The 24,564-nt window shown below is 39.8% G+C and overlaps 3 protein-coding genes and 1 pseudogene across 4 annotated transcripts; 2 read left to right on the top strand and 2 right to left on the bottom strand.

Moving 5' to 3' along the window:
* Positions 1 to 1,016: 1,016 nt before the first annotated feature.
* On the bottom strand, positions 1,017 to 8,295 carry LOC127377257 (kelch-like protein 10). The gene is given in 6 exon segments (XM_051424977.1): positions 1,017 to 1,633; positions 1,776 to 1,925; positions 2,274 to 2,891; positions 3,837 to 3,994; positions 7,276 to 7,295; positions 8,261 to 8,295. Coding segments are annotated over 6 exon segments (1,332 nt in total). The 3' UTR covers positions 1,017 to 1,282.
* Positions 6,627 to 13,507, bottom strand: rprd1b (regulation of nuclear pre-mRNA domain containing 1B). 2 transcript variants are annotated; one of them, XM_051425117.1, is made up of 8 exons: positions 13,186 to 13,507; positions 12,793 to 13,024; positions 11,847 to 11,976; positions 11,442 to 11,575; positions 10,683 to 10,801; positions 10,377 to 10,503; positions 9,926 to 10,101; positions 6,627 to 8,901 (listed from the first exon to the last, which is right to left on the bottom strand). In XM_051425117.1, the coding sequence occupies exons 2-8, from the start codon at positions 12,950 to 12,952 to the stop codon at positions 8,752 to 8,754; spliced, it is 996 nt and encodes a 331-aa protein (XP_051281077.1). In that variant the 5' UTR covers positions 12,953 to 13,024; positions 13,186 to 13,507; the 3' UTR covers positions 6,627 to 8,751. The 2 variants fall into 2 exon arrangements, with proteins under 2 accessions (XP_051281077.1, XP_051281078.1); XM_051425118.1 differs by having other exon boundaries at positions 12,802 to 13,024.
* Positions 13,508 to 16,638: 3,131 nt separating this feature from the next.
* Positions 16,639 to 21,351, top strand: LOC127377944 (taste receptor type 1 member 1). The gene is made up of 6 exons (XM_051426284.1): positions 16,639 to 16,823; positions 16,993 to 17,281; positions 17,388 to 18,143; positions 18,229 to 18,444; positions 18,818 to 18,938; positions 19,615 to 21,351. Exons 1-6 carry the CDS (start codon positions 16,639 to 16,641, stop codon positions 20,535 to 20,537), a joined length of 2,490 nt encoding a protein of 829 aa, XP_051282244.1. The 3' UTR covers positions 20,538 to 21,351.
* Positions 21,352 to 23,327: 1,976 nt separating this feature from the next.
* On the top strand, positions 23,328 to 24,564 carry LOC127377879 (transcription factor HES-5-like; annotated as a pseudogene).

The raw sequence follows: 24,564 nt of genomic DNA, 5'->3' as shown, positions 1-24,564 counted from the left end.
TTTTTACATTTGTGTTGGCTGAGAGGTTCATTTGCTTTGCTCAGTGTTTATATTGTGGCCTTACTGTATTTAAAACATTATGAAGTGAAGGTATGTCTTTGCGCTTCTATGTTGCTGACTGATAGGTTTAGAGAGAGGTTTATTTAATCTACTAAAGTTGGTCTGTACTTGTTCTCTGTGTCCTTGTGAGGGGGCTTTATTCTTCTCTTATCCACCTACATGTATTTATTGTGTAGATGTGTTTTTGGACCAGATGGGTTGATCTGATGTGGGCTTTGTGTGGCAGCTGTGAATAGGTTATGTGCCTTTGTGAATGTGTGTGTGATCATCACTGCCATGTAGGAAAGATCCAGTCTACAAATGCCTGTAGCTTGGAGCAGTGAAGTCCTTGTAGAGTGTAGAGCCTGATAAATTGCCCAGGTCAGGTATATCAGCCAATATTTGCTTATTGGGGTTATATTGGTTTTGGGTTATTCTAAATATTATCAAAATCACAATATGGCCAAGTGCAATATCCAGATTGGTAAACTGTGTCACAAACAGCATTGTAATGAAGTACTGTAGTGCACACTAATTGTGAATAATCATCTCAATCATATCTGTCAAAATAATCGCAATGTAATTATCTGCCTCATAAATCAAAAGTATGGAGTGTAGAGCTCATGATAAGGGTTGGTACACACATAGTCTGACTCTCCCTCAGACGCTGACATCCCATATTACAGCTATATCCATTACAAGACACCCCAGGGAACATGGTCCACAAAATACATTTGGGTTGAATGGATACACTTCCAACGCCAAGGCTTTGTATAAGTCATCTGAGTTTGCTTCCTCCAAAGACTCAGGAGTTGAGGAGTTCCTCTTTATTTATTAATTTGTATTTTTAGAGTATGTTAGGTAGTGTGCATTATAGAGCAGACATTGTGATTATGTGGTCAGAATCTTAAACTCTTAGACCACCAGGATGTCCCAAGTTGATGTATAATTTCTTACATATTTATGAGTTAGTACTTTTGTGGATAAGTGGCCTGCACACTGGCCGGAGCCCTCCAGTGTTTGTCTTGTAACACACATATACACCAAACAAGACTGTTTTTTGTGACATTCAGATTCAGCTGCTTTTTTTTCTTTCACCCCTCAACAGGGAGGTCAAAGGTCACAAGGACTTCTTAGTGTTCTCATAATAAAGCTGTTGAGCTGTGACACAAACTGAAAATCTTTTTCATGCATAAGACATTTATTTAAAGAACAATACAGTTCATAAACAGATGGAGCTTCATCACTCCACGTCATCCTCTTCCTCCTCACTGGAGAACTGCAGGATGTGATTAGGGGCAGTGTAATCAGCCATGTTGGGGAGTCCGAACACCACACAGCAGCTCAGGGCGCTGCGTGAAATCTCCATGTCACGGACATCAGACCACTCACCAGTTTCAACATCATAGCACTCGACGTCAAGGGTGGTGGTGAAGCCGTTGAATCCCCCGACCACAAATAGGCGGCCATCGATCACTGCAATTCCAAAGTTACTGCGGGAGTTCAGCATGGAGGGGACAGCGTGCCAGGTGTTGGTGTGGGGGTTGTAGGCCTCAGCAGTGCGCAGACGGGTGGTTCCAGTAAAACCACCAACCTGTTAGAGAAAAGGTGAAATATGAAGTCAGGACTGATAAAAAACTAATAAGCCCTACTTGAAACCTCAACTTACATGTTTTCATGCCTCCGTGTTTCGGTGTTATTATGTGGGTATCAACAGTTATTGTTTGTGTGCTTACTGCAAAGATGTGGTCTGCGTAGACGGTGACCCCAACTCCACTGCGCCGGTTGCCCATGGAGGCAATCAGGGTCCACTGGTCGGACTCCGGGCTGTAACATTCAGCTGTTGACAGGCACTCGTTCCCATTGAAGCCACCACAAATGTACACCTGAGATTTAATATGAGATTTAATGATTTAAGCAATAAGTCCTCCTTTGAAGACTTCCAGTGAAGTATTCAAAAACATTAACATGTGTTTTCTAGACCTATTTCCACACCTTTGGGAGGAAACTAGCCTGTTTCAGCTAAGAGAAAAAAGGGGCACTATAGTACATAATGTGATGCTTAGTACTGGATAAATAAAGCTGATTTGATTGCTAGCACAATCTAAATAATGGAGTTCAAAATCTTGTGAGGTTTGTTCAATTTATGAACTATTAAGAGTCAAACTAGAAATATGCAGTTTCTGTGCTAGAGCTGTCTCGGTAGTTCCAAGCTGCTCTTTAGCGACACCCACCTTTCCACCGAAGGATGTGCAACTGGCGTCACTTCTCTGTTCGTTCATGGGCGCAATTAATGTCCACTGGTTGGTACTGGGCTCATAGCGCTCGGCAGTTTCAAGTCGATCTCGTCCATTATAACCTCCTATGGCGTATATGCACCCGTCCATCGCAGTTACGCTAACATAGCAGCGGCATGAATGCATTGGTGCCACCTCATGCCAGGTGTGCAAGCCCAGGTCAAACCTGTCCACAGTGCTGTACTGTTCAACACTGTCAAAGCCACCAACACAGTAAAGTGATCCATTGAGGAAAGCAGTGCCATGGTAGGCCCGAGGAACACCCTCACTGTTACTTATATTGACCCAGCGGTCAGCACGGACATCGTACACCTCAATGTCATTGGTGGGACTCCCGCCACTCCAGCCTCCAACAGCAAACAAGAAGTCAGGAGGCAGTCGTGGACGGGCCAAAGGGTTACAGAGAGAAGAGTCAGAGAACCTCCTTGTTCGGATGTCAAGCATGGCCTCCATGGTCTTGAGGAGAATCGGTCGACACTCTTCACTGGCCTTCACCAGTTCGTTGTCAGCTACTTTGTCTATGATGTATTCTGGACTCATCAAAGCCAGCCTGACCTACACCGAGACATGAGGACAGAAATTGGAATTAAATTGTCCCAACTGATGCCCCGGCATGGCTGATATTATGAGCCAATCATACCTTATCAAAGCAATAATGTATTAGCATATACTTCGGCCTTTAAGAAGTTACAGTACATAAATGTTAAACATACATTTAAGGTAATAACACTGTCACAAATTAGAGCCCGATCAATACATTGATTGGCCAATCTATTTATCTATTTATCTATGTAATTATCTATTACAGACAGATCAGTATTGTATTGGTATCGGTGTATATGTCATCCGATATGTGCCGATATGACATATTTCTGGTATATAATGCAGACAAAGATTATTGTGGTAATATATTAGTGTGAGAGTTCATCAAGCAGAGTGTGCTGTGATTTACAGTACTGTGGCTCAGAGTGCTCTCAGCAGTGTCAACTATAATTATTTACACTTAAATATTCTTTAATGAAGTTATTTGTTTAAAAAAGCAGCTTTCTAAGTATCTTTGCAAAGTCATATCGGTGCAAAACTGGTGTACAATCCACATAGAAAAGGCCTATTTTCATTCCAGCAAAATTCACTATATCTATAATATTTATAGATTCTTTGTTCATCTGGAGGCTTTTTACACTGTTTACTGTAATTCATGAATTTAACCTAATGATTGTTAGGGCTCTAGAACTACACCACGTCACTGATGTTTTGTATTTGACGCCATCTTAATCTTTTACTTTTTTTGCCTGATCTAGTGTAGGAGTCAGTTTTGATTTTTAGCTCTATACATCTGGCCTTGACCTAAAATCACCTGTTCTTAGACGTGTTGCAGACTTTACTAAGGGCGTTTTGGCTACAGCCCTAATCTTTTTACTGTTCTCATAACACTGTAAACGAGATGTAAAAGAGGAAACAATCTAGTGGCAGCTGAGTAACTGTTCAGTCCTCACTTACATTGGGCAAAAGCAGAGAGATGTATTCACTGCGTTCCTCAGGTACATAGGAGATCCAGCGAAGGATGGCCTCAAACACCCTCTTCTCCTTCTTTACATTTAGTTGGTCTTTCTCAATGATTTTAGCTAGTTCCTGCGCAGAGAGCTGCAGGAACTCTTCTGAGGTGGCAGCAACATCCTCAAAGTGATTCATCATGAAGAAGTAGGCCTTGTGTCTCAGTTCCGGGTTGTAATAGACGTCCGTGAACCACCAGATGCCAATGCAGTTCTGTGCAGAAAGCTGTTGCTCCAGGAAGTCACTGCAAGTTTGTATGATGCCCTTCACATTGAACCGGTCTGCTGCTATAAAAAGCTCTTGTATATTCTCTTGTGTCACAGGAACAAAGTCAGTGTAGGCAAACTCAATGATGAGCTTCATCATGTCAGCTGACACGTTGGGAATGTCAAAGACCCGACTTTCTGGGGTTGACCAGTGGGTAAACAGGGCTCTGTGGGCCAGGTAGGAAGCAAAACAAGGATTAAACATAAAGTGGTCCACAGTTTCACTTCATATTTACACTTTATGAAAAGGTAACAGGAATACACCCCATATTGCATTTTTCTGAACAGATGTGACCAAGGTAAGATGAAATGCCAGAAAACATGTGCACAAGCATTGAAGCTACATCCAGCCACTGCACAGATACAATTTTACGAGATTATGTTTGTAGTCTGAAAATTGTATTTAATGCATTCATCCTTTTACATTTGAGTTCAGGGTTAGCCTTCGAAGCTGTCAAGAAAATCATGAAATAATTAGAAAAACTGATAATGATGGGATGTGATTTTCTCTTTATTGAGTAATGCACAAATTGAATCTCCAAATATGCATCAATACTATAAATAATGCTAATGATGTCTGTTGTGTTTACCAGAGTCAACATTTCTTTTAACGTGAATATTGGAAATCCAGTATTTATAATCACAAATGCAGCTCAAAGAATGATGTAATTTAAGATAACTTGTGAATCAGATCAAATCATCTTATTACAATAAACTGTACACAAAAGACTGGCAGTAAAGATTAACATTAGCTTTGATCCCTACAGTTATGTTGAATGTTTGCAGTGAGCTACACCTTCAGTACAAACTTTAAAAGCATTAGTATCATTTAAAAATGAGCATTTCACATGTTCAATCTGTGTTTAATGTATATTTATATATTCTCTTGGTTTATACACCTCACATCAGTGTAGCTTATTAATATTAGGTTGTGTTGCAGTTCATTAACTCTTATACTGTTTCTCTGCTTATCTAAAGAGTGTAAATTCAGCAGCATTAACACCTAATAACCAGCTCACCTGAAGTATGGGCTGCAGTTACAGAGGATCAGCTTGTGTGTGAGAAACTCAACGTTGTCCACTTTGATCACTGCGTCACAAAGCTGTTGCTCCATGCGGAGCTCATTATACACTGAGCCAGTCTCACTCATCTTTGCTCTTCACTGTGAGAACTTTTACTGTTTATATCCTGCAGGTTTCTCTTGTGGCTCACATCAGGTTTCTCTAGCTGTGTGTGAGAGTTGAGTCCACTCGCTCAGGTTACTATGGGATTCTAGAATGGATCGTTACGACTGCTCTAGAACCCTAAACAGCAACAGACATTCCAATGACAGGTTCTTTAGATGGAGTGTCATTCACAGTGAAAGAATTATAGATGAGGCTATATATAGCTGCTAATCTACAGATATACAATGTTGATCCTAAACACAGTATATCCAACATATACCTGCTCTATTTGAAAAGTGTCCTGAGATAACTTCTGCTATGAATTGGTGCTATACAAATAAAACTGAATTTAATTGAATTGAAATAAACATCTGTAATGAATAATATAAGTTTGGCAGAAGCCTTTAGCTATTGTTCCAGAAAAATGAGGAACTGAGTGATTGTGTTATTAATTTATGTATAAGTAATTAAAATAAAATAAATTGTCCCCCCTTTGTTCCCTGCGTACAGCCCAGGTCTGTAAAAATCATACAAATACATTCACTTTAATGATATCTAAGGCACTTTTATGTTCAAAGCCTTTGTTTTATTAGCTTACATAGGGGACATTTAAAAACCCTTTCCTCAATTATAAGGGAAGCCTTAAACAACTCAGAAAGTCTTGTGTTGATCACTCTGAAGAATATAGAGCCCCCATGTGGCCATGATGGGTAACATTACTGTTGTTGTCTCTGGAGTATGGCGAGTGATTATGACTGTTGTGTAAACTAAATCTGTCTGTCTGTCTGTATGACTACATATATAACACACTTTCTGTCTCTTTGGTAACACATGGGAATAAAGGACACATTAACTGGACTGGATTTTTTGTGCTCTAAATATAAATGAAACCCCAAAAGGAACATCTGTGCTCATCATATTACTATTGCTGTATTCTTGTGTTTTCTTCACCTCCAGTTTTCTGCAGTGTAGACTCTCCTCCCACCCACACAGCTTCTGAAGGTAAGGAGAGGAACTCTTGTAGTCAGACATTTTTTTAATCTGGCCCAACTCCACCTGCTGATATTGCATTCCTCTTTTATTGTGTAATTATATACACTTGTTTCCCAGAGTTTGTGTGTTAAAACCAGAACCTGATCACATGTCTGATAAACATATCTTATAGTGATCATTTGCTAAAACACTTGCTCCTAGAATTATTATATACATGTATGATTTCATGTTGTGTAATGTGGGACAAAAAACATACAAGCAACACATCTAACAGTGTGGGTTCGATGTGTTGACAACATACACAAACAGTATTTGTTCAAATGGTTCCAGTTTATTGGCATCCACTGAATCACTTTCATTACAGAAAAACACTACCTCTACTGGCAGCGTCCTGGCAGTACAGTATGATTCTACAGAGAGAAACATACCACACAGCAAGTAGGTAAGAAAACTAACTAATATCTACAGTGAAGCACACCTGGGGCAAAATGGTGCTGAAATCCTTCCTGTCGTACAGTGGTGTACTGAACACTTTATGTATTTATCTTTAACTTACTTATTATAATCAAGACTGTACCAAATAATAGGTCAAAATCCCTCCACTCTCTGTTCCTTAAACTTTAACCTCGACAGCCACAAAAAGTTGATCTGACATTTGGGGACATTTAAACGCACCAGAAACCGGTCCAGATATCTGTTGTTATAATGATTACATCCACACCTTTGGTTTGACAAACACTGCTGAGATTCACATTTTACCTGCTGTTTGAAAGACTTTGTCAGGAGACGCCAATCAATCTGAAAGTTTACTGAAAAGGGGATTTGCAGCAGCATTTCTTGGCCCAAGCTTGTTGAATCAGTAGGGAATTTACAGCAACTGTTCTCTCTGCTCTCCAAGTAAACATCTCTGACCTTTTATCATAAAACTTCTCAAATCAGTTCCTCTTTCTGTATACAGACAACTTAAAATCAAATAGGAGCTAAACAAATGATACACATTGTTCTGTTCAAAAAATCATGACAACTTTTGTGATTTTGGGAATAACTCGCACTTCCTGGCCTTAATATCTCAATTAAGGGATTTGTAATGTGTAACCTCACTTAAAAAAAGAAACCTGAGAAAGGGACAGCAGAGGTGAATCTGTTGCTGCTACTTTTTCGTAAAATATTTCATCACTGGACATCTACACACTGGTAGGACTGAGCAATATGCACAAAATATCATACATAATTTCAATGGGAATTTAATATTATGAATCACTGAACACAATTTTCTTTAATACTTGAAATTTTAGCTTACATTTCACATTACAGCCTGTATTTATTCTTTATACATAACATCAGAAAAAGGGTATTTCTCTAATCTACTTGATATTTCTTTATTTCCATATTGCCCAGCTCTACGTTCACTAAAACTTAAAACTTTTCTTTCGTTTTTCTTGCCTTTTTTTTTGCCTCCAAGGAAAATATTGTATTTTTTAGTTTTGGGGTTTCATACATTTTTTCTCATACAACTAAAGATGTTTAGAAAGAGGTTTATTTGAAAACTTCCAGGATTTGTTTTGTAAAACTCACAACTTGTCTAGTACAAACTTCTGAACATAATTAGCCTTATCATATTTCAAGCATCTGTCCAAATTAAAGTGAGAAAACAAACGAGCGCGTTGAGTTGCAAAAAGTTAGTCTGTAAATGAAAAAAACAAAAAACACTTGCAAACGGGACATGAAAACCAGAGCTTGTCTACTGACTTTAAACGATGACTGTCCCACAAAACCTATTAAATTTCCGTCTCTAGGTAGTGTTACTGAACTCAGCAACGTACACCGAACCCAATCCGATATCTTCTAGAATTGTACACACACACACATCAAAACCACCTATCAGACTATGTGTCAATAAAAAGCCCCCAACTGAAAGCCAAAAAATAAAACTAATGACTGGTACATCCTCTTCACAGTGTAGTCACAACCTCTGAGCATTTTGAGAGCAAACGGCCATCTTTTGCTTGCAGAAGCCAAAAATATACCACACAGAAAGACACTTTGATCGACACGTCCTGACAACCAACATTTATGTCTGTCTAAGCTTTGCGTCTTTACCCCAACCCCTCCTCCTAGATCACTGACATTTTCCAGCGTTAAAAAAATAATAAAAACAAACCGGAAACAAACTTTCCAAGCTGGTGAAGTGGAATCCTTGTCGGTCGAGCAAAAGCGCTGGAAAAATCCAGGCTAACAGAGTCTCTGTTCTCCTCTGCAGAGCGTTTTCATTTCACCAAACCTTCCTTCTGATCTCCCTTCCTCCCTTCTTGTCCTGCAGGTTTGACCACACGTGTCCTCTGGCTGGAGAAACAGCTAGAAGTTTTTTGTGAATCAAATGTGGAGCCGGGTTTGGGTGGGGAGGGGCAGGGGGGCAGTTTGTCTGGGCAAAGACCTTCAGTCGGTGGAAAAGAGGTCTCCGGCCGAGGGGAGCGGGGCCAGACCGCCGGTCACATTGGGCAGGAGGGAGAGGTCAGGGAGACTCTGGATGTGGGACTTTAGCTCTTTTCTAACCTGGGTCACCCGCGCCAGTTTCTGCTTATACTCCTGCAAGACGAGAAGACACAAGCACAGATATCTGGTGTAAATTAAAATACTTATTTACAAATAACAATTACAATAACTTATTTCAAACTGTCTTGTAACTATGACTCTCATTCACATTCTGGTCAAAGTATGTGGTTTTAAAAGATAATTAAGGTGTATTACAACTTGGGTCTTATTTGTGGAGCTTCGGCCATTATTTCTAGCAGTTATTATTACACTAAACTAAAATTAAAACATGTATGAACAGGAAATACAAGCAATAAAGTTGTAAAGAAGCCTGATTAACTCAAACACTGACTTAGAGGTAAAACTGAAGGTGGGTGCACACGAAATGTCAATTCAATTAATTTACTAAATTCAAAGGAAAATTGGGTGCAAACAGTTAGTACAGTAGGTCAAATGTGAACTGGAAGTTGGTCTATAAACTGTGATGGATGTTTACAACATACAGTTGCTTGCCCTATCTGACAACTATTTAGTCACGACACCATGTTTCCGGATGTCATCATTTAATGGTGAGTATAACGATTTAACCAGAAGGAATTATGCTGAAAACTACAAAAATAGTAATACTGTTGTCATAAACCAGAATTAAATCAGGTAAAGTCAGTTGGACTCACAGTTTACAGAGCTGAAAGGTTCTGAGTTGTGCAGTCAAATACAAGATGCATTTGGATTAAACAATCCATTTTGTATCACATGTCCAAATTCCAAGAGGAAAGGCAAAAATGTGCCTACATTCAGATTTTTGCCATTTAAATTACTGGTTGCCTCTCTAATTAACTAAAGACTCCCAAATTCTTTTTTAATGCCAGTTTAAAAAGACGAGAAGTAAATGCCAATGTACTAAGTGAAACAATGTTGACATTAATGACTTTCTCAACAGGACAATTAGTTAAAAACGCTGTATTATTCTTATTAAAAAGTGACTTAACACTCATTACTAATTAGTGAAGTAGAAACAGATTCAGACTCCGTTCTCTGTATCCTGTTGACTGTTCTGTTTGTGTATGTGGTGTCTTGCCTCTAGTTTCTTCTCTCTCTCCATGAGCGCCTCCCTCTGGCTGCCGATGTATTCAGTGAGCATGCGAGCCAGCTGCCTCCGGTCCTCCAGCTCTGCAGCCAGCCGGCCGTTGTACTCCGCCAGCAGCAAACAGGCTTCATCCACTGTCTTAGACAGCTTGTCTGCTGCATCCTTGTCTAGAATGGCCCAAAAGTGGATTGTTAGTCAAATATTATAATATATATATTTATTTTCAGTTTCGTTATGAACAAGGCCTTTAACTTCTAAGACCATCTAATCTTATGTAAAATCTTTCTTCTGTGCATGAACGTTTGTTTTTAGTATTGTGAATTTTTGATTGATTGCTTCAATAATCAGTAAAACGATATCACTGCAATTCCATGTTAAAAATGTCTCTATAAAATAATTAAAGAAAAGTCATTTTGGATCAAGCTGAGCACTCAGGTCTTACCAGTGATTTTCTCCAGCAGGGAAACGTCCTGGACTTCCTGCGGCAGCGAGGCGATCTTCTGACGAACAGCTGCGTCGCCTGATGCAGCGTTCTCCAGATCCTGCAGGGCCTTCACCAGCTCCTCTGTCTGAACGTGTGTAAAGGGAATAAAGAGAGAAAGTCAACAGGAGTCAATAAGAGTGGGGGGGAGAATAAGAGATTGGTAGAAAAGAAGGGGGGCACATGAGAGCAGGAAGAAGAAAGACAGCAGAGCAAATAGAAAAGAGTGAAATGCAAGAGAAACATTTAAAAATGTTGGCCTCCTACCAGTTGAGTTGCCGTGATGTCTGTGTTGTGAGGGGAGTTGTGGCTTCTGTAGTCGTCATCTTCATCGTCTTCCTCTTCCTGGATCTTCTGATAGGTTCGTTTCACAGCCTTCTTCTCTTCTGCAGAGTGAGAATAAATATCAATTAATGATGTAATGAATGTAACATATTACACTATAGATAGAGACAACAGCATAAACTAACTTCTTCACAATACAAATCAAATTGTATTTCATCGTTTATCCTTTTATGATTTGTTTCATATCAAATATAAATTCTACTTGAATTAACTTTTAGGTTACTCAGAAGAAATCCGAGAGCAAAGGTGAAGTTAAAATGGCAGTTAGTCACCATTCAGCTATTTTTAAATTAAGCATCGACATAAAATATAAGGACTGTTGAAGTGTCCTTCAATATATTGAATCAATATATTACAATGTATAGGATTGCTCTGCTATAATATGTGATATGGACCCGTATACAACGTTTTAAGAAACAAACACTTGAGATATTGATACCTAAAGTATAGGTACTACTGATACTTTACAGTTGTAATTAAAAATATATTCAGAAGCAGACTATTAATGATGCATTCACCTCATTCATCATTCTCTCCCCCAATATACTTAATTAGCTACTTTTAATCCAAAAAATCACTGGTATCAGGGATCCTAGCCCTGGTTTTACTTGGTATTGGATCAAAACCTAATTTTGTGGTACCGCCCACCAAGAACAAACACTGTAAAACAAACTGTCTAACCTGAAGGCCTGGGGCTGTTTGAGTCTTCTATGGCCAGTTTTAACTGCTGAATGAAGTCGCCTCTGTAGAGGCTCCTCTCCTTCCAGATGTTCAGCAGTCTCTCCATGTGCTTTTTACAATTCTCATCTGCTTCACTGCAGGACGGTAACAGTAGGAGAAACAGAGCACAGCAGAAGAAGAGGATTCATTGAAAAGATCAGATATACACCACAAAACAAAGAAACACCACACAGCTTAAATGATGTTACACAAACAGACAATTGCACTATAGGAATTATAGAACCAAATGTTTGATATTAGATATATTGATATAGAAGCACGTTTCTATGTTCACAAACTGGCTCCATGGGATTCTTATTACACAGGCTGTTATTTGTAGCTACAGTGGTCACACATCACATCTACCGGGCAACATGTGAGCAGGCATCAACGAGGACAGTCTCAAAGTCTTTGGTGAACTCTGGTCCTTTCTTCTTGCTGTTCTGGATGACATCGTTGGCCAGATACAGGAACGTCAGCTTCCTGTTGCATTTAGCTGGAGGACACATAAAGAGATATTTCAATATTTAAAAAGAAGTCTCTTACAGTATTATCATCAATATTTAATGATCAATGCTGCCTAAATTAGTTTGCAATCAAGTTTAATTTATTACTGTACCTATTTTTATTCAACGTACTTATCTACTCTACTTCAGTAACCAATTTCTCACATTTGCCAGTATGTTTTGTCTTTGTAACCATAATCATAGTGGAGTCAGCCATTCAAACATAATACATGATCAATAAAACCAAAACATGACCTGTTTTTGACTATATGTTGGGTATTATATAAACATACCATTACCATGTAGTTATGGTATTACCACACTGTACCAAACATTTTCTGGTCACAGTTTCTCAAATGTTCACACTTAAAGATTAAAGTATTGTGGACTCCTTACTTGTGATATACAGTTATCATTATTTGTGTCGAACATCTGGACATCCTGAATATTTCGGGATGTTTTCTGCCTCTAAGGTAAGTTAAACATTGGAAAGCTTGGCACACAAAGAACACACAAGAAGAAAAGCTTGTCCCATTCAGGTTTGAAAGCAGCATTTTAAACAGACACACTGTTTTCTCTCTCTCTCTCTCTCTCTCTCTCTCTCTCTTATATATATATATATATATATATATATATATATATATATGAATATGTCTTCAACAGTTATTCTGCTGATTACTCTGTTCATTACAACCTTTAACCCACATTGACTCATAACCTCATCTTTGCAGTTTACATGCTAATATCGTGTTTTGTTACAGAAAATATATATAAAAAAAAAACCTGCCGCAGCAGTGAGTACTGACAGCTCTCACCCTTTTTCAGCTCTCTGTGCCACACTTTGACGATGAGTCCCGAGTGTTTGCGGTGGTGGATGATCCACAGAGACAGAGTCTGGACGCTCTGCTGCGAGCTGCTCAGCTCCGTCAGCTTCTTCTCCAGGGCCGACTCAGAGAAGGACGACATGCCGGTGTAGGTGTGTGTCTCCCCCGTGAACCCGACTGACCCCGACCCGCTCTAAAGCGACTGAGCTCCGACCTAGTTTGGAGAAACTCGCACTGTCATCAAAACTGAAGTTGTGTCGCTAACTTGCAGACATGCGGCACCAAAGCGCCTCCTGCCTCCACCTACCGCTACGTTTCTAACTTTATATGAGCCCTTTACCTCCCTGAACTATTGACCACATCTACTGAACAAACCTGCGAGGTGTGGGCTCGTTTCTCAGCGGCTGTTTCCTCACAGACTGCAGTGTTTGTTTACAGACACAGCTAACGTTAGCTAGCCGAGCTAAGCTGCCATCTGCAGACCAGTGCAGCCCCGAGCTAAGCCCGCGCTTTAACCCGAGTTTAAATCAACAAAGCCTCTCTGTTGTTCGTGCAGGATGTCTTCAGTACTCCTACAGATGAAACAAAGCCGCTACAGAGTGACGGTGAAACTCCCAGTTTGTCTTTGCTTGTCTAACTAGTCAGGAAGATTCCTTCGAAAAAATGGCAGCTTGCACTTTCACCTCGACATGTGCGTCGCACAGTAGTGACGCAAACAGAGCCAGCCAGGCATCAGCCCCTTTATCAGGGATGAAAATATAAGACCCACAGTAAATAACAATAGATGCACATACTTTAACACCGAGCCAGAAATAAAACTGTGGATTAGATAGATAGATAGATAGATAGATAGATAGATAGATAGATAGATAGATAGATAGACAGACAGACAGACAGACAGACAGACAGATAGATAGATAGATAGATAGTGTGAGGAAAGACATTATAATTAAATGTGTTTGTAACATTAACATTAAAGCTTATATTCTTAATGGGCAAGTATTTATTTACTGTATTTTGAGACCCTATTTTGCAAATTTACACACAATGAGCAAAATATTGTGATATTCTGTCATACTATTAAGTATTCCCCTAAATTAAAATCTCTTTTTGAGATCTAATTGTAATTAAATTTCTTTAAGATGAACTTTTTACATACATTACTGTATTATGAGGATGTCCCCTGGACTGCAATTTTTATTTGATTCATATTTTACTATTACTGTCAAATATTCCTTTATTGTATTGCTTTTATTGTTATTTATTTATTTATTCATTCACAATAATGCACCATGTATGTAGCTTCTGAAAAATGTCTGTATGTTGTTTAATTGTTGTTTTTTAGAAAAGCATGAAAAACAAAAACAAAAAACATAATCCAGGGATGTATCAATACAGCAGCTTGATTGATGAATTAAAAGCTAGAATTTTGTTGTTTGTTTTTTCATCGTGATTATTTAGGTCAAATATTTAGTTATAGCATTCATGATAAATTAAATGTATTAACCTACAATTAGTTTATTTGGAATAAATGCACAAATGTGTTATATATTGAACTCTTCTAGGTATCAATAGTGTGAACTAAGAGTTTTAGAACTTTTAATTCTACTATTCAACCAATTTAAACCAATCTGTTTCTTAAACCTATTACTTGATAACTGTTACTGATGAACTGTTTCAGCCATTACTCAGTTACTAGTTATAAGAAAGATTTGTAGTTAATCTGACACCATTGTTTTATGAAAACCTCCTGAAAGACAAAGTAAGCATTAGTTGAATCAGCTGTTGATCTTACATGTTGGAAGTATGTTTGAATAGAAATTATCATAAATCATTATCAGCTATTATCAAATAGGCTTACACGAAGCAAATATTGTCGCTCAAATCTTTGGGTGTAAATTTACATGTCCTTTTGCCTCTGTAATACTGCGGTTGACAAAATGCACAATATTGCTGTCAAAACAAAGGGTTTAGGTCCTACACGCACGTGAGTATCAGGGAAATTGTTGGTACAACAGGTGTGTTTATCAAAATAAGCCTCAAATGTCAACCAAAATGCAAATTCAGCCACACCTGCACTTTTCATGACAGACATTTTATCTAAGCAGCAAAAACACAGATATAACTACTAACATTTGAAATATTTGTTCCTTTTTAGTCTCATAGTAAATCTTGCCAGTGGGCCAGCATGGACAGTACCAGGACCCCGGATCTGGGTCACCTAATGCAGTCATTTTAATGTTATCAGTTTCACCTGTACATATCCTGCTATGATAAGTTAAAATATCTTCTGTGGAGACTAATTGGCTGAGAACTCTGAAGTTACATCTGACTTTACAAATGCTTCCTCTTTTTGTGAGGATCAGTGTGTGAAAATAACAGGTTCATACTTGGTCAAATGTAGGAATCTATAAACTTCTCTGTGTGAGTTGTAACTGTTACTGTGTAACTTCTTTCTCTCAGTTTGTTTTCTCTTAAAGATGACTGGCAATGATATAAAATATAAAACGACATTTTCTTAAAAACAAATTGTTTCAGGAATTGAACTCAAAATGTTAACTTAATTAACTACAGAAGAAGTTAAACCTGTTTGCTGTCTTGACAGTCACCATTAAAGTGACTAATTGTCTAGCGTGTTGTCTGCACACAAACCGTCTTCCCTAATGAAGGACTTAAATGTTTGTCTCTTGAATTAAATAATTGCATTGGATATGATGTTTTTGGACTTACAGGACCTCCACATTGTGTCATGAGGGCGATGAACTCCTCAAAAGTAAAAATAAGAGAGACCTGGCTGAAAGGGACAGCACCAAAGTATTATCATGTTATTATCCAGTTCCCACATAAATAATATGGTCTGGCCAATACACTCGGCCAAAAAAATTAATGCACGACGGTCCACATGTGGGCTAGCTCTGGTAGCCACATATGGCCCAGGACACAGCCATATCTCAGCCAACTGTATTTTATATTATCTTTTTGGCAAAGGTTTCCAAGTGTTCAGTTACTGTCTAAATCTACTCATTTAACTATTTATCTACACATTATTTCACATGCAGTGCTGACAGGGGAGGAGAGGAAGAGAGATATGTGACTAATGACATTTTACAGTTTTGCCAATACGGTAAATGAAGTGGCTTGTTTAAGGTTTAGTTGAAGCAAACATTTGTAACCGGTGCTAAAACTTGTATTGACGCTGTATGGCCAGAATAGGGCCAGCAACAGTTGGCTGAGATAAGGCTATGTCAGGGGCCATATGTGGCTATACCAGATCACAGATTACACATGTGGACCCCTAATTCATTGCTGTATCTGGGCCGAGTGTAAGTGGGTTGTGTGGGCCGTCTCAGGGTCAGACCAAATTTGCCTTGAGGGTTACAGTGTAAATATTTCCAGATAAACAAAAACATTGACAAAGAGTCCATTTTAAAAGTCCATTAAAACTGACTCACATTAGAGCTCTGCTCAAAGTAATTGTTTTTAAACTGCTTTAATAAACAGTAATGGCAGCTTTATGACCAATAGATCTGCACTGAGCCACAAGCTGTCTGTGTTTGCTCTGGTTTACAGTTGTTTGTCACGGGTCTCCCTTTTCATGGCTTATTACATTTATGTAGTTAATTTCAATGGGAGGGAAACTCTACAGTCACGCAAACAAATATGAAAAGCAAATGAGCTTTACTCAAGTAACACTCCCCAGAAAGATGCAAAAGTGATCCTTTCATCCCGCCCTCCAATCCACACACTCAAAAACAGGCTCCAATCCGTTTTGCAAACCACACTGAGCTTCCGCAGCTGCCGTGTGTGAGGTGGAGGCAAACTAAGAACATGTTTGGTGCTGTGTTTCTGTCCTTAGGCTGGCTGATGCTGCAGTTAGCTGATGGGGAACTGGATTACATGTCCCAGGGACAGGGGATGCAACTGAAGGGCGACTTCTCCATCGCTGGATTCTTTCCTCTCCACTACGCAGATGAACCAACTAGTGGTTTGCCTGCTTTGGGTCGATGCAATGAGTGAGTTTCACTTTTTTACTGTACAGTAAACATTTAACTTCACTAATCAAATGTATCTCACTGATGGCCTGGCCATAAAAATCAACCCAAATATGTTATTCTTCTAGAATCTAGAGTTTAACTTGACATATCTTAATTTATTTTCCCTCTTACATGTTACATTTTGCAGAGGTAGCGCCAACCAACATGGATATCATCTGATGCAAGCCATGAGATTTGCTGTGGAAGAAATCAACAACAACACCGGACCACAACCTATTTTACCTGGAGTGACCCTGGGCTACCAGATGTACGACATCTGCTCGATATCAGCCAGTATCCTGGGCGCACTGGACCTCGTGGCGCTTCAGAGTCCTGACTACACCAACAGTCAAAGGCCTGTGGGTTTGGTTGGGCCGGACAGCAGCAGCAACACGTTCACCCCTGCTACTTTATTGGGGGCCTATCTTGTACCACAAGTAAGTTATTAACTGGAAAGTGTTGAATTATTACATATTCCACGTGCCTTGAAAAGGCTAACATACAATATGCAGTCATTTCCCTCATGTTTTTGGTTAATTTTAGATCTCTTATGAAGCATCAAACGAAATGCTGAGCAACAAGTTCCGCTATCCCTCCTTTTTCCGCACAATTCCCAATGACAAGAACCAGGTGGCAGCTATGATCCAGCTGTTGATTCGTTTCAACTGGACCTGGATCGCTATTATAGCCAGTGACAATGCCTATGGCCTGCAGGGAATGCAGACCCTGTCCCAGGAAGCACCAAAGTACGGTATCTGCATTGCCTACCAAGGAGTCCTCCCAATCGCCAGTGACAAGACCCAGACCATGAAGAACGTTGTGGAAAGCATACTGAGGACCAAAGTCAACACCATTGTGGTTTTCTCCAGCAAGACAGTAGTCAAGAACTTTTTCCCGTTTGTTATTGAGAAGAAAGTGACAGATAAGGTGTGGCTTGGGTCGGAGGACTGGGTAGCATCTTCTCTTGTATCAGGGTTACCTGGGATCAACACCATCGGCACTGTGCTCGGCGTGTCCATCAAATATGCAGCCATATCTGGTTATGAGGTGTTTGAGAGAAAGGTATATGAGGCTTCAAAGCACACCAGTGACAAACAGGAAGCCTCTAACTCAAGCAATATTTGTCTACAGAGCACCGACCTGTACACCCTCGCCAGGATGAATTTCCCCCTGGAGAAATACGACATCACTTCCTCCTTCAATGTGTATACGGCAGTGTATGCTTTGGCTCATGCTCTGCACCAAGCACTTGACTGTGACTCTGGAGAGTGCCAAAAGAGGACGGTGTATCCATGGGAGGTGAGAACATTTACTGTACATTCAAAAAGAGAACCTTTTCTTTTTTGTTACTGCACTGATGTGTCCTTTTTCCTCTCCACCTCAGCTTCTCTTGTGGCTTAAGGAGGTGCAATTCAATCTGGGAAATACCTCTGTGTACTTTGATAAGAGTGGTGACCCGCCCACAGGATATGACATAATTTTCTGGATTTGGAGAGGGATGAACTTTACTCTCAGAGAGGTGGGCACCTTCAGCCCAGATCCCATTACACTCACACTGGATACTAATCTAATTGAGTGGCACACAGAAGATTCAAGTACAGTAAGTGTGTAAACGTTTTGTAAAAGCTTAAAAACTCTAATTCAGTGCAAACGTGGTGCAACTATCAAAGAGAAATCAGCGAAAGGATTTATGAAATTGTAAAATTTAGAACACAGGAAAAAAATTCTTGACACAACACTGGTAAATACTGTACTCAATACTTTGCACAATATAAATGGAATACATTACTGACTTGCTAACTAGTTTTTACCTTTTTAGAGATGAAATGCTGATGCTGTTTGTATGTTGATTTTGTTTGCTGTAGTTTGTTTTATCTCTGTTCTTATGTCTGGAGATTTGAGTCTTAATGAGATTACCTGATAGAATAAATGTTATATATTATCTTTTCTTAAACCCTGTTGTTTGTGTTTAGGTGCCGCCATCCATCTGCTCTCCACCTTGCCCGAGAGGCCACAAAAAGTTGCAGACGGGGCAACACGCATGCTGCTTCGACTGCGAGGCCTGTCCCCCTGCCACATTCCTTAATTTAAGTGGTAACGTAAAGACACACAGAATAAGGTCAAAGCACCAGAAAAATATTCAAAGAGAAAATAGAGAGGCAAGGAATTTGTACAGATTACAAATGTCGTAACCTCCCCTGTGGGCTTGTGATGAAGATGGGGTTGCGAAATGTAGCAATTAATTATACAAACCCATCAAATGTGGTTGTCAGTGTCAGTGGTGCATGTGAGTGAATGTGTGAAAACAAATAAAAATGAAAGAGAAAAATATCTCTTCCTATAGAAAGATAAAGACAGAGACCATCAAAGATGATTGCAGACAGTGTCCCCCTCCACCTTTCACAAAAAAGGTCACTCTGACAAATAGAGTGCAGGGGAAGTGATTTTATAGTCTTTTTAAAGTCTACTTGAAATTATCAATACTACATTGCAGCAGTATTTTCCAGATGCTGTGTGTGAGGTTGACCAGTAGGTGGTGCTGAGTACTCACACTATGTCCTGACTCAGGTGCCAAAGGGATGCAAAACCCCCTTTTGAAAAGGATCAGTGTCATCAATCAGTGTGTGTTTTCTCTTCTAGACCACAACATTTTATCTTGATGACTCACCCATGATAAATCTGAACTCTATCACTCTGGACAAAATGCCCAGTCAAGCATTTACATCCCTGTTGTTTTTCTCTTTATTTCTATGTTGTTTGTCTTCCTCAGATCCCACTAATTGCCAGGAGTGTCTGCCTGAGGAGTGGTCTCCAGAGAGTAGCGAGCAGTGTCTCAACAGGACCGTCCTGCTGCTCGCCTGGGACAACCCCCTTTCCATTGCCCTGCTCTTCTTTATGGCCAGCTGTGTTCTCATGACCTCCAGCTCTGCAATAATCCTCCTGATCAACCTGAACACGCCTGTTGCCAAGTCCGCCGGAGGCCGCACCTGCCTACTGATGCTGGCAGCCCTGACTGTCGCTGCCATGAGCTCTTTGTGCCATTTTGGCCAGCCATCCCCTCTGGCCTGCATCCTCAAGCAGCCTCTATTCATCTTCAGCTTCACTGTGTGCCTGGCCTCCATCACTGTGCGCGCCCTCCAGGTCGTCTGCATTTTTAAATTTGCATCCAAGCTGCCGCCAGCCTATGACAAGTGGACCAAAAACCACGGGCCAGAGTTCACCATTTTCCTGGTGTCCGTCACCATCTTGCTCATATCTGTGCTCCGTGTGGCCATCACCCCTCCCCAGCCGTCCCAGGATCTTGACTTCTACAAGGACAGCATTGTGATAGAGTGCAGTAACACCCTCTCAGGTGGTTCAGGCCTTGAGCTCGCATATGTTGCACTGCTCAGCATCCTCTGCTTCTCTTTCAGCTACATGGGCAAAGACCTGCCAGCCAACTACAATGAGGCCAAGTGTGTCACCTTCAGCCTCATGGTGTACATGATCTCCTGGATGAGCTTCTTCACTCTCTACCTCATAAGCAGAGGGCCCTTCACCGTGGCCGCACAAGTGTTTGCCATACTCTTCAGTGTCCTGGCCTTCCTCGGGGGCTACTTCCTGCCCAAAATTTATATTATTGTCCTAAAGCCACAAATGAACACAACTGCCCATTTTCAGAATTGTATTCAGATGTATACCATGAGCAAATAATGACATTTACTTTTTAAAGTTGATGAAAACTGGTGAAAAGTGTAAGGATGCAGGCCTAACCAGTAAAATAATGGAAACATCACGGTTTCACTTTTGAATTTATCCTGCAACTGGGTGTAAAAGGTTAATTGTATGTGTACAAAGTAAGTTGTATTAGATTGATCTAAGTAGGGAAATTAACGCTCAAGGACACTTCAGCAGCCTAGGTCCTTGAAGATCCTTGATGAGTTTTGAAATGTCTTAAAATGTCTTTGCAGAGAATAACAAAATAAACTTTATCTTTGAGTCTGTGTACATTTGTACATTCCACTTTAAATCACTCACTATTAGTACTAATTAAAGATGAAAACTAATTTTAAATAGTCCATGTAAAGTGAGGGAAAAGTGTAAAGTTTGCGTAAAATGAAGCATGGTAGATCACCACACGCCCTATGTAAGTTGAGTCCTTACTGCAGAGGCCTGGGTTTGATTCTGACCCATTTGCTGAATGTTGCCTCTCTGTACTTCTCTTTCCTGTATATCTTTACCTGTCCTAACTAATAAAGGCCCCCAGTAGAATCTTTGAAAAAGAAGTGCAAGGCACAAGTGTAACTAATATGATTAATAATGGATCTGTTCTATTCAAGTGTATGAATTGAATGAATTGAATTGTATATGAATGTAAGCTCTGATGTAATTTTATGTAATGCAGTTAATGTTCATCATGTAATGTGTTATGTATTGTGTGTTATAGGAATGGACCCCAGGAAGATTAGCTGATTGCCACAGCATCAGCTAATGGGAATCCTTTAAATAAACAAATAAGTCATAAATATGTGATAGTGAGCGTGTATTCAAGTGTCCTGGTTATGATCTGGTTTTTGGAGTCTCCTGATTGTGAGTTGCACCTGTAAACAGCATATCCAGTAGCAGCAGAGTTGGTGAGAAATCAAGACACAAACTGCACACAGATGATCAGAAACCTGGATACTGAATAATTTTGCAGGCATATGAATAACCAGATTTCTCATGTACACACCATATCCCTAATATTCTCAATACACAACAAAATTAAATTCAGCCGTCATTCATTTTATTAGTAAGCAGTGCTTTTTCCTACTTTTTTTCAACACAAATATCAATCATTACATCCTATCACCAGCATTGTCAAAATTATGCTTATTTGACATTTTCATCTCCTTGCATCAATTCATAAACCTTAACTGACAGCTGAGTTGTATGTCTCATCAACAGAGACAGAAAAAATCAACTATAGAATCACTGACTTTAGAAAATAAGAGGATGTATGTATGTGCTGTTGGAGGGAATCAACAGCGCCCCCTGGCAGCTGTACTGTCATTGTCATTTTTCAGAATTTATTAAAGAAATAAAAAGAAATTGAAGAAAATTGTGAGACCATTTAATGTCTCTGGGGAAGTTACAAAATATTAAAATAATTGGTAGAAAACCTCTAAAATCAAGGTAATTAAAAAGTGTATGTGTTGGTGGTCTTTTTTCAGTGACCTGTAATATGTTTATTGTGTATAAATGTCAGCGTTGGGTCAAAAAAACAAGCGATGAGATCATATTTCCACGGATCTGACAACAAGTGGCAGCTGGTCACAGAAAAAAAGTTTTAGTATTGCAGCATGACGTAACATCTCATTGCATATCAAATGAATGCACAATTGGCCCGTCTTGTGTCTGTGTGCATGTGCAACCACAAACACACACACACACACACACACACACACACACACACACACACACACACACACACACACACACACACACACAGTGCTGCTGTTGGCTGTTGTTTGAGAGGAGACATGAAAAGGCCTTTTGTGGCTGGGAGGTCAGCGCTATTGACCAGTAGATGTGTGAGTAGAGTCCGAGCTTGGGTTTCCCACAGTCTCTGCGTCCACTCACAGCTTAATACCCTCTGTCAACAATAGAAGTGTGCCATGGGTGAACAAGCAGGAGCTTTGTATTGTCGGCACACCAAGGAGCGAGGATCTGTATGTGGGGAAGATCTCAGGAATTTTTTGGGGAAAATTAATATTCATCATCACACAATATTTAAAATGTGTATGTTTCATCTGGAGATTAAAGGCCGGAACACCTTCCTCACTCTCAAAAAAACAATTAAACTACAATGGGACACCCAAGATGTCCCACGACACAAACCATACAGTATAATTAAATAAATGCAGGACGATTTACAGTCTAGATGCCATTAAATCTGCAGGTTCAGCAGAGTGGAAGATGTTGTTTATTTCAGTAATAATGTATTTATCATAAAAGTCCTCACATCATTATAATGTGAAATTCATTTGGAAAGAAACCTAATTTGTAACAGTGACATTAAAAGATGTTTTTGACTTTTTGCAAAGGATTTGAAAGGACAAAATCTGAAATATTATATTATTATATAATTATATATCATATATATAATTATTCTAATACAAAGTAGAAGAAATATCTAAGTTAAACCCACACTCGCAATTATATGTATAATAACATGCTTAATTTCAGAACCTTTTCTCTGGATGCTACTAATGCATTAAATCATGTTTAATTATTCCCTGGGAGCCCATCAGGAGGTAGGGGCTGTGTTCCCTGGTGTAACTGGAGTGTGAGATAAGCAACAGCTCCTGATAAGAGACTGACAGCATATCATTCCCAGTCTGATATATATCTCGGGAATGGTTTTATCTCTGCTGGTCAGCCTGTGATTGCTTCACTCTTGAGTTATTGATGTGTGTCCCATTGTTGCAAACCCCTGCCCTGCCTGGGTCACATGGCTTTGTTATGCTAATAACTCCCTATAAAATGAAGAGTGGCTCCTCCAGAGGGATCAGAGTGTCATCCTGAAGAAGCTGCTCACTTCACCTGCACAGACATGGCTCCCTGCTCCACCAACTACTCCTCTATTCACCACATCAGGATCTCTGAGAGGGAAAACATCAAAGTAAGTACTAAAGAGGATTTTAAGGGTTTTGCATCAGTTCACATGTCTGATTGTTTATTGCTGAATTTGAACTGTGAGCTTACCTACCTCTATCTTCTTCCTCAGGTGAGAAAACCTGTTGTGGAGAAAATGCGCAGAGATCGCATTAACAGCTGCATCGAGCAGCTCAAGAGCATTCTGGAGAAGGAGTTCCACAAGCAGGAGCCCAACTCCAAGCTGGAGAAGGCCGACATCCTGGAGATGACAGTGAGCTTCCTGAGGCAGCAGCTGCAGCCGGGCCTCTGTCAGAGCGACTACAATCAAGGCTACTCTCACTGCTGGAGGGACTCTGTGCACTTCCTCTCTCCAGGATCCAACATAGAGACCTCTGTCTCTCCTCTGCAGGGCCTCCGGCAGCAGGAGCAGCAGCTCCATCAGGTCCAGAGAGTCACCAGCTCCTCCCCAGTCTGCTCCACGCTCAGGCCCACCACGCTGCAGGACAGCAGCAGCAGCAGAGGCCCCGTGTGGAGGCCGTGGTAGAGACTCTGATACACAGACACTCTGAGACCTGAGGGGAGCAGCACTCTTCCTCACTATGTAGGAAATATATTTCCAGCCTGCTCACTCATGGTGTTACTGAGCATTTTTAGTGTTTCATCATATTGATGAGAAGATATGTAATGAGGATTATATCCTCTTAATTAAGTTCACACTGGAGATATTTCACCACACAACACAGCTCTTTTAGTAAAATGATATCACAGTATCTTCATGCCTCACAGTGAGGATATTAATAAAGTTTTGTTCCTTTATGTAACTGAAAATATATTCATTGTGTGAAGTTAAAAGTTTACGTCACAATATGTTTGAAACTAGAGTGGTTTACTGAACATATCTGTTGTGACTTATTTGCCTTTAGTAAAGGAAGAAAGTGTTTGACAAAATGCCAAGAGACAGTGTATTTGTGTATGCTGTGTATTTTATTGTAATGCATTATATTGTACTGTAAGTAAATGCTGTGTATTGGAAATATGATTTAATGGTGTTTACCATTACTTAACTTGGATTTCAATAAAATATGTTTTACTCTTCTTTAAA

Source organism: Dicentrarchus labrax, unplaced genomic scaffold (assembly GCF_905237075.1).
Source record: "Dicentrarchus labrax unplaced genomic scaffold, dlabrax2021, whole genome shotgun sequence".
NCBI lineage: Eukaryota > Metazoa > Chordata > Actinopteri > Moronidae > Dicentrarchus > Dicentrarchus labrax.
This window is presented reverse-complemented; position numbering and strand designations above follow the sequence as displayed.

Excerpts from the sequence above, each read along its gene's own strand:
- rprd1b (XM_051425117.1), bottom strand. The coding sequence starts at position 12,952 with ATGTCGTCCTTCTCTGAGTCGGCCCTGGAGAAGAAGCTGACGGAGCTG. Across the intron at positions 11,977-12,792 it reads GCTGAAAAAGGGTGAGAGCT|CTAAATGCAACAGGAAGCTG; the intron begins GTCAGTACTCAC and ends TGTGTCCTCCAG. Across the intron at positions 8,902-9,925 it reads AGAGAGAGAAGAAACTAGAG|GAGTATAAGCAGAAACTGGC; the intron begins GCAAGACACCAC and ends CTCGTCTTGCAG.
- LOC127377944 (XM_051426284.1), top strand. The coding sequence starts at position 16,639 with ATGTTTGGTGCTGTGTTTCTGTCCTTAGGCTGGCTGATGCTGCAGTTA. Across the intron at positions 16,824-16,992 it reads GCTTTGGGTCGATGCAATGA|AGGTAGCGCCAACCAACATG; the intron begins GTGAGTTTCACT and ends TACATTTTGCAG. Across the intron at positions 18,445-18,817 it reads ACACAGAAGATTCAAGTACA|GTGCCGCCATCCATCTGCTC; the intron begins GTAAGTGTGTAA and ends GTTTGTGTTTAG.